Here is a 10,066-nt window from a genome sequence, read left to right as displayed (position 1 = left end):
AATTACAGTAGCTCTGATCTCATCTGAGACTACAGCTCTTGATCTTCCTCTTATTCTTCTTCCACCACGCATACGTATTCCTCGCCCCCTCCCAGCCACTCTTCTTCATCTTTCAGCCACTTCTCCATTTCTGGCTGAGTCCATGTTCACATCACAAAACAAACCTATTCAGCAGTTGTCTCCTTTTGTAATGAAATTGAAGGAGTAACACCTGTGTAGATGTTCATCTACAATGAGAATCAGCTGTGGCTGGTTAAACTGCATTTTTAGATTTACAGTTTTTCTGAATGCTTAAACCCTAACTGTGATTCCTGTAGCACAATCTCTAAAACTATTCAGACTTATAGCAAAACCACTCACTGAGTTTGCAAAACTAAAAGCACAAGTATAGGATTATTTGCAATCGCCATAATGACTATATGGGTTACTTGGTCTGCAGTGAACATGCTTCCTCTGCCCCCAGCATCTGGTCATCTAGCAATTCTGTAAAGTAACAATTTCAGTATTTTTACATCAATGGTATTGGTGTGTTTCTCATTGGCATATGGCAGTGCTACAAATCTTTGTGCGAAGTGACTGTACTAACCGATTCTCATTTCAAGATGTCCTTATGATACTTGCTACAGTGTAGCGGCTCGAGTTAGGCTGGACCCGTTGGCCAGCTACCTTCAGGGTCATTCCACGGTTGATTACATGGTCCACTATTGTAGCTCTGATGTCATCAGTAATTCTATTTCTTACTCTTCTTACCCTTCCTATCCCCCCTCCTCATCCTCCTCTCCCCCCTCCTCATCCTCCTCTCCCCCCTCCTTGTCCTCCTCTTGGTCCTCCTTGTCCTTGTCGTCCTCTTCATCCTACTTCTTCACCTCCACGTCCTCCTCCTCGGCCTCCTCTACTTCTCACTCTTTCTGCTCCCTCCATTGTACTCCGCACACACAGCTTACCTGTATTATAGTGCTTAGGCTGATTGCAAAGTGAACTAATTATCTAAAAAAGTTTTCACATGTGAAAGTGTGCCAGACAGTTGGCAAATTAGTGTTAATGATAGCCATACATGTGTATACTTTTGCTAGGAGTGTGTTGGAAATTTGGTAATTGAGTGTTGTGCAGTGAATTGTGCCTACAGTTTTGCAAAGTGTGTGTTACAAAATTGCAAACTGAGTGCAAAGCAGTTTTTGTGCTTTTAGTTTTGCAAACTCAGTGAGTGGTTTTGCTATAAGTCTGAATAGTTTTAGAGATTGTGCTACAGGAATCACAGTTAGGGTTTAAGCAATCAGAAAAAACTGTAATCACCCCTGCTGAGATTTGTACAGGTCATATGCTCGATTCACATCCTGCTTTTGTTGTGCAAAGCATCCATTGTCTTTGAGGCCTGGCACATTTGCTTTTGCACACACATACAAGCGCTGCAAATCTGTGTTTATTTGACAGTGTAAGACAAAAGCAGCAAAAATAAAAACTGTACCAAGAGTACAGTCTTAAACGCTCACTATACAAACAATCTGGAGACATAAATATGGACACGTGTATTGAAAAATATTGATATATATATCTTAGGGCTGCCACGATTAGTCAACTAGTCTCGATTACGTCAACAATCAAAATCGTCAACGACTAATTTAATAGACGACACGTCGTTTGAAGCTGTGTGTGTTTGTATATATGTGTATGTATATATATGTATATGTATGTGTATATGTATATATATGTGTATATATATATGTATGTATAAAAGAAAAAACACCCAGCACGCCCCTGCGGGCGGTTTATCCTTCAAGCTCAGGTCCTCTACCAGAGGCCTGGGAGCTTGAGGGTCCTGCGCAGTATCTTAGCTGTTCCCAGGACTGCGCTCTTCTGGACAGAGATCTCCGATGTTATTCCCGGGATCTGCTGGAGCCACTCGCCTAGCTTGGGAGTCACCGCACCTAATGCTCCGATTACCACGGGGACCACCGTTACCTTCACCCTCCACATCCTCTCGAGCTCTTCTCTGAGCCCTTGGTATTTCTCCAGCTTCTCGTGTTCCTTCTTCCTGATATTGCTGTCATTGGGAACCGCTACATCGATCACTACGGCCGTCTTCTTCTGTTTGTCTACCATCACTATGTCCGGTTGGTTAGCCACCACCATTTTGTCCGTCTGTATCTGGAAGTCCCACAGGATCTTAGCTCGGTCATTCTCCACCACCCTTGGGGGCGTCTCCCATTTTGACCTCGGGACTTCCAGGTTATACTCGGCACAGATGTTCCTGTACACTATGCCGGCCACTTGGTTATGGCGTTCCATGTATGCCTTGCCTGCTAGCATCTTGCACCCTGCTGTTATGTGCTGGATTGTCTCTGGGGCATCTTTACACAGCCTGCACCTGGGGTCTTGCCTGGTGTGATAGACCCCAGCCTCTATGGATCTTGTACTCAGAGCTTGTTCTTGTGCTGCCATGATTAGTGCCTCTGTGCTGTCTTTCAGTCCAGCTTTGTCCAGCCACTGGTAGGATTTCTGGATATCAGCCACCTCCTCTATCTGCCGGTGGTACATACCGTGCAGGGGCCTGTCCTTCCATGATGGTTCCTCGTCTCCCTCCTCTTTCTTGGGTTTCTGCTGCCTGAGGTATTCACTGAGCACTCGGTCAGTTGGGGCCATCTTCCCAATGTATTCTTGGATGTTCGTTGTCTCATCCTGGACTGTGGTGCTGACACTCACCAGTCCCCGGCCCCCTTCCTTCCGCTTAGCGTACAGCCTCAGGGTGCTGGACTTGGGGTGAAACCCTCCATGCATGGTAAGGAGCTTTCTTGTCTTTATGTCAGTGGCTTCTATCTCCTCCTTTGGCCAGCCTATTACCCCAGCAGGGTACCTGATCACGGGCAGGGCGTACGTGTTGATGGCCCGGATCTTGTTCTTACCATTCAGCTGACTCCTCAGGACTTGCCTGACCCTCTGCAGGTACTTGGTGGTTGCAGCTTTTCTAGCGGCCTCTTCATGGTTCCCATTCGCCTGCGGGATCCCCAGGTACTTGTAACTGTCCTCTATGTCTGCAATGTTGCCTTCTGGTAGTTCAATCCCCTCAGTTCTGACTACCTTCCCTCTCTTTGTTACCATCCGACTACACTTCCCCAGTCCGAACGACATTCCAATGTCATTTCTGTATAGCCTGGTAGTGTGGATCAGTGAATCGATGTCTCGTTCACTCTTGGCATACAGCTTGATGTCATCCATGTACAGGAGGTGGCTGACAACTGCTCCGTTCCGTAGTCGGTATCCGTAGCCAGTCTTGTTAATGATCTCACTGAGGGGGTTCAGGCCTATGCAGAACAGCAGTGGGGACAGAGCATCTCCTTGGTAGATCCCGCACTTGATGGTGACTTGTGCTATGGGCTTGGAGTTGGCCTCTAGTGTTGTACGCCACATCCCCATTGAGTTCCTGATGAAGGCTCTTAGGGTCCCATTGATCTTGTACAATTCTAGGCATTCCAGTATCCAGCTGTGGGGCATTGAGTCATAGGCCTTCTTGCTCTCTGGTCTTCCTAAGAAGAATATTTCAACTTTACAACTCGGCAGCTCGCGTGCTGACGAAGACCAGAGGGCGGGCCCACATTACACCGGTTTTAGAATCGCTGCATTGGCTCCCCGTGTGTTTCAGGATCGATTTTAAAGTTCTTTTATTGGTTTTTAAATGTCTTAATGGTCTTGGGCCTTCTTATCTCTCAGATCTGCTTTTACCATATGAACCCTCGCGGACCCTGAGGTCCTCTGGTATTGGCCTTTTGATTGTCCCTAAAGTCAGGACACATATTCACGGAGAGGCAGCTTTTCAGTGGTATGGTCCTCGTCTGTGGAACAGCCTGCCGGAGGAGCTCAGGGCCGCAGAGAACGTACATGTTTTTAAGAACAGGCTCAAGACCCACCTTTTTAATTTAGCTTTTACTTAGCGTTTATTTATTTTATGCTTATTTATTCTATCCTGTTATTTTATTATTAATTTAGGCTTTACCTAATATTTATTGATTTTATTCTTATTCATTTTTTAATCTTCTTACTCTATTTATATGTATATTTATATTGTATCCCGTTCTTATTTATTTTATCATTTTACCCTGTATATAGCCTATTGTGGCATATCTCCAGTGTTTCCTCGGAGGGGGCTCTCTGCACCGGGGCTGTGATCGACCGTGGCTGCTGGGTCTCTGGGGGTCCTCTCAGCCTGGCTGGGGGGCTCCTTTGCCTCCCTCCTGCTGTGTGCCCAGCCTGGAGGCTGCGGTCTGTGACCGGCTCCCGGTGCAGACGGCTCCCTGTTATAGTGTTTCCTCACTTGGCTCATGTGAACCCAGCCCAATTTTTACTCTTTAAGTGTGTGTGTGTGTGTGTGTGTGTGTGTGTGTGTGTGTGTGGGTGGGTGGGTGGGTGGGTGGGTGGGGGAGATATGTGTGTATTCACATCATTTATGTTAATGAGAGTGTGGGGAGTGAGTTGGAGGGTGGGGTGGGCTGCTTTTAACTATGTAAAGCACTTTGTGCTACATTTTTTGTATGAAAAGTGCTTTATAAATAAAGATTGATTGATTGATTGATTGTAATCAATCCAGGCAGTGCACAGGTTGGTCAGTCTGGTCTTGCAGTCTCGGCTGATTGTTCTGTCTACCAGTAGCTGGTGTTTTGCGCCTCTGGTATTCTTGCCAATTCCTTTCTGTGTCCCACTCATGTATTGACCCATGTGCCTGTTCACCTTAGCCGATATAATGCCTGACAGGAGCTTCCATGTAGTACTGAGGCAGGTTATTGGTCGGTAGTTGGAGGGGACCAGTCCCTTCTTGGGGTCCTTGGGGATCAGGACCGTCCGACCTTCGGTTAGCCATTCCGAGTGTCTCTCGTTAACTAGCAGCTGGTTCATTTGTGCTGCCAGACGCTCTTGGAGTGCAGTCAGCTTCTTCAGCCAGTAGGCGTGAACCATGTCGGGCCCTGGTGCTGTCCAACTCTTCATACTGGGGACCCTTTCTTGGATATCTGCCACTGTGATGGTTACTGGACCCTGTTCAGGGAGGTCGCTGTGGTCTGCCCTCAGATCCAATAGCCACTGAGCATTGCCGTTATGGGTTGCGTCCTTCTCCCATATGCTCTTCCAGTATTGCTCCGTCTCTAGCCTTTGGGGTGCTGTTCTCTTATTATTATTGTTCCCTTGCCACTGAGAGTACACCTTTGCTGGTTCTGTGGAGAACAGCTGGTTTATTCTCCTGCCCTCTATCTCTCTGGTGTACCTCCTCAAGCGGCTGGCCAAGGCTGTGAGTCTTTGCTTGGCAGTTTCCAAGGCCTCAGGTATGGACAGCTTGCTGTATTTCTTATGCACCTTCTTTGTTGCACCTTTCTGCAACTCCGTTAGTTGGCTAAACTCGCTCCGTGCTACTTTGATCTTACCCTCTAGCCTCCTTCTCCATGGAGGGTACTACCCCTTGTGGCTGTTCAACTTGTAGCCAAGCATCTCACTGATCACTATATATATATATATATATATATATATATATATATATATATATATATATATATCCTGTGCTAATCTCTCTGAGCAGGCGTACAGGCACTTTGGAGGCCAAATGTCTCTCACCTTTGCCCTAGAAACAAGTCTATTATTTATCTGTGTCTGTAAGTGTGTTTGCATTGACCCTCAAAAGACTGAATGCCAACTCTCATGAGCACATTTGCAATGTGTGTATGAAAATAAGTATAACTACTTATTTAATAAAAGGTCACAAAATACCACTAATAAAAGGCCGGTTAGAATAATGTATTTCCCACAACTCACTGCCTCTGTTTGTATCTCTGTCACTGCAGGACCAACGTGGATCGAGAAGTCAGCGCTCTCAGGAGCCCGACAAATTCGTTGAAGAAAGAAGTGGAAGAAAAAAATACTGTGACGAGTTTGGGAAAGACATTACTGTGAAAGCTTCCCTAAAAATGCATCAGGTCATTCACACCAGAGAGAGACCGTTCAGCTGTGACGAGTGTGGAAAGTCTTTTTCCTGGAAGAAAGCCCTAAAAAGACACCATCTCATCCACAGTGGACTTAAAGCGTACAGCTGTGATGAGTGTGGAAAGTCTTTTACCCACTCTGGAAACTTAAAAGCACACCAACTCATCCACACTGGAGAGAGACCATTCAGCTGTGATGAGTGTGGAAAGTCTTTTACCCACTCTGGAAACTTAAAAGCACACCAACTGATCCACACTGGAGAGAGACCGTTCAGCTGTGATGAGTGTGGAAAGTCTTTTACCCACTCTGGAAGCTTAAAAACACACCAACTGATCCACACTGGAGAGAGACCATTCAGCTGTGACGAGTGTGGAAAGTCTTTTAGCAAGTCTGGAAGCTTAAAAATACACCAACTCATCCACAGTGGAGAGAAACCATTCAGCTGTGACGAGTGTGGAAAGTGTTTTACCCACTCTGGAAGCTTAAAAACACACCAACTGATCCACACTGGAGAGAGACCATTCAGCTGTGATGAGTGTGGAAAGTCTTTTACCCACTCTGGAAGCTTAAAAGCACACCAACTGATCCACACTGGAGAGAGACCGTTCAGCTGTGATGAGTGTGGAAAGTCTTTTACCCACTCTGGAAACTTAAAAGCACACCAACTGATCCACACTGGAGAGAGACCATTCAGCTGTGACGAGTGTGGAAAGTCTTTTACCCACCCTGGAAACTTAAAAACACACCAACTGATCCACAGTGGAGTTAAAGCGTACAGCTGTGATCAGTGTGGCAGAGCTTTTACTCACAGTAGCAGCTTACAGAGTCATCTAGTTACCCACTCTGGAATTAAGGCATACAGCTGTGACATTTGTGGAAAAACTTTCAGCCGGATAGGGAGGCGAAATACACACCTACGCATTCACACCAGACATGATGTGTACAGTTGTGATCAGTGTGGCAAACACTTTGCTACAAACAGAGAGTTACGATGTCACATGTTTACCCACTCTGAGGAGAGCCCTTATAAATGTGACCTGTGTGAGAAGACTTTTAAATCTCCACATTCTCTGAGACGACACCAACAGATCCACACCAGAAAGACTCTACAAGTGCAGTTACTGTGAGGTATGTATTTTTATGTTTATCTTGTCAGCCCGACTGTTTGAAACAACTCTGCTCATCAAATTGTGTTAGCATGTTAGCAATTCTACTGCATGGAAAGGCAGCTCTGAATGATTATTCAGACTCTGATCACAGGTTTTTAGGGATAGTGTTTGAGAATTGTATTACTGTTATTGTAGCATTAAACTAGTATTAATTTAATGTTTTTACTCTTATCGTTTTTATAGCACATTAAATTGAGCTGAGTGTGATAATGTAATCAGTAAAATGTAATTGGACTTTGGCAGAGATGCTCTTTATTTCAGGCGACGTTCAGGATAAAAATGTTGACGGACTGACTTACACTGTCTTTGTGTCTTTGTTTAGAAGCAGAGCAACACAGATGGATCAAGTTCTCAACCCTGTCATCGCTATGGGAAAGACTTTTGTTGTGACCTTTGTGGAAAAACATGAAGTCATTGAAGGACTCTGAAAATACATCAACGTAGACACACTGGAGACGAAATGAACTACTGTAAAGAATGCAGGAGAGGCTTCACCACTTCAAAGCACTTCAAACAATATGAACTCACTCACAGTGGCGTTAAAAAGCATGTCTGCGATCAGTGTAGGTCATCCTTCATCAGTGCACGTCAGCTTGAAAAGCATAAACGAGTCCACACATGAGAGAAACCATACAAGTGCAGACACTGTGACAAAACCTTTTCGCAATCATGTGATCATACTAAGCATGAACGCAGACACATGAAAGAGAACTTCATCTGTGAAAGAGTTTGAGTAATCTCAGTTCATACTCCACTCACAAACGATTCCATGTTACAAATAAACTGTTACGTCTTGATTCCCGCTTTTAAGTTAATCTTGTAAACAGTACATTTGCATAACGACTGAAACCAGCCCAATGAATGAACCAATGGGCTGTGAGGTCAGTTTCTTCATCATTAATATGCAAATTCTTATGACCATTGATCAACAACCACTGGTGAATGGCCATGAGTACCATTCACAGAGTAAAAATTTGCATAATGATTATGAAGGAACTGTTTTACTGTTACCAATGTTCAAAAACATTTACTAAATTATCTCCTCTGTGCAAACATCAGCGTGATGCAGGACAGAAATCACTCCCATCTCTGGATCACAGTGAATCTGAAGAGACAGAAAGATCCTCTTCTGGTTTCAGGGTCAGACTTAAACCCTTGAGATCAGGCTCCACAGAGTTCAGGTGGAGTCTTCTGTAAAGATCTGATTAGACACCTATGAATGAAAATGTGCCTCTCGTTACATTTTAAGCTTTCTAAACTGTTCTACTGTAGTGTTTGTGTTGAGTGGTTAGCTTTGTTCCAGCAGTTTGATTAAGAAATCTGTTTCCTGTTATATTTTTATTGAATGCATTGATCCATGTGTTCTGCAGTTTTTTTTCAGCTTGTTTGTGTAATGAAATCTTGCAACAGTTAAACCAAAATTTTACATGTTAAATAAAGAAATGGTTTACTGACAAAGAGTTTGAGCCGTGATGTCATTTCCTGTATATCAGAGCAACACCTGAAGTGACCAGTGTTTAAAGTCAGAGTCAAATTTTGTGTCAGCTTGACCTTGTGAAAACTGCTTGGCGATGCTTCACTATGTTATCTGCTAACTGTTGGGGCGTAGAAGGACGAAACTCCCAGGGTGACCAGTGCCAGGAGCTTCCTGATGCAGAGAGTTGAGTGTGGGGGATATAAAGGAGAAGCTGAGGCATCCCAAGGTTAAAGCTGGGATAACTGAACTTTAATGTTTGATGTGTGTTTTGGCTCTCCTGCGCGCAGTAATTAATAGCTTGAACACAGCAGAGCTTGATATAAAGACCTTACAATTGAATTGAATTAAATTGGTTATTTAGTAGGTCTAAAGGGTTAAACTGCGTCCTCACTTCTGCTTCATGAATATGAAGGGTTGTAGTGGGAGAAGGTGGTGTGAAATCCTCATAGGTGTGAAGTGAGAAGGGGGCTCCTGTGGGTGAAGTCTTTGATAGCGTTGATGGCTCTGTTGTGGGGGGAGTGGGGAAGGTGGGAGGATGAGTGACCAAAGTGTCTCGTTTGAGGTGTGAAAGCTGCTCGATGTCTCATCAAACCGGCAGTAAAAGTCATTGAGGGTGTTGGCCAACAGCAAGTCGTCAGTGGAGTAGGGCTGTGTGCTTCCTGAAGTGAAAATCTGGCATTTAAAGATGAATGGGGAAAACTCGCTCACAGCTGACTAATGAACATTTGCATGCATGCTTAAGAACTGCATTGAGCACGTTTCACCCAAGGTTTAAAATTCTGCCTGCAAATGTCAGAGATGTACTCGTCTGTGTCCATATTTTCTCCAGCATATGGGGGGTTCCCATCATAATGAGTCTTTTGGTAAGAGGTGATAAAGAACCTAATCAAAATTTCCATCCAAATTCCCTCCATCTTTGTGAGCTAGTGCATTTCAGTTCATCCTGTGTTATGCACACACCTCCCTCCTTCTCCCATCTTATTTGTAAAGAACGTATACAAACAGGAAATGTGTTTTTTGTTGACGTCACCACTATATGCCTTTTTGAGCATTGCTATCAAATCTACATTAGTGTCCGACACCACTCTAATTGTCCTCTTTATATAGTGTCTTATTAACAAATATCGTCATAAATCCTGTCTTTCCAGATTGTATTTTTGTTTCAATGTATCAACACTAATAAAATTTCCATCTTTAATCAAGCTATCAAATATAGGCAATCCTTTAGCAGACCAACTTTTAAGACATGAGTCCAGTTTTTTGGGGGTAATGTCAGAGACATAAGCATACCATTTAAATAATACCAAGTCTTGTTCTAGTTTAAATCCAAATATATATATTGTTAATTAAATGTTAAATAAAAAATATAAAAAGTTGCATTTCCTGCAAAAATGCAGTGTGGTGGAATCTGATGAAAACGGCAGGAAAATCTCCCTTTTAACAGGAAAGCAGAACTCTCAAA

The 10,066-nt window shown here is 44.0% G+C and overlaps 1 protein-coding gene across 1 annotated transcript; it reads left to right on the top strand.

The window, feature by feature from the left end:
- Positions 1 to 5,936: 5,936 nt before the first annotated feature.
- Positions 5,937 to 7,085, top strand: LOC146624987 (uncharacterized). The gene has a single exon (XM_085362584.1). The coding sequence runs from the start codon at positions 5,943 to 5,945 to the stop codon at positions 7,083 to 7,085; it is 1,143 nt and encodes a 380-aa protein (XP_085218710.1). The 5' UTR covers positions 5,937 to 5,942.
- The last annotated feature ends 2,981 nt before the right edge of the window (positions 7,086 to 10,066 follow it).

Source organism: Diplotaxodon limnothrissa, linkage group LG9, assembly GCF_057381915.1.
Source record: "Diplotaxodon limnothrissa isolate DT_005_m linkage group LG9, D_limnothrissa_male_GT1.1, whole genome shotgun sequence".
NCBI classification, from domain to species: Eukaryota; Metazoa; Chordata; class Actinopteri; order Cichliformes; family Cichlidae; genus Diplotaxodon; species Diplotaxodon limnothrissa.
This window is presented reverse-complemented; position numbering and strand designations above follow the sequence as displayed.

Bases quoted from the DNA above. Each gene is read 5' to 3' on its own strand.
- LOC146624987 (XM_085362584.1), top strand. From the start codon at position 5,943: ATGCATCAGGTCATTCACACCAGAGAGAGACCGTTCAGCTGTGACGAG.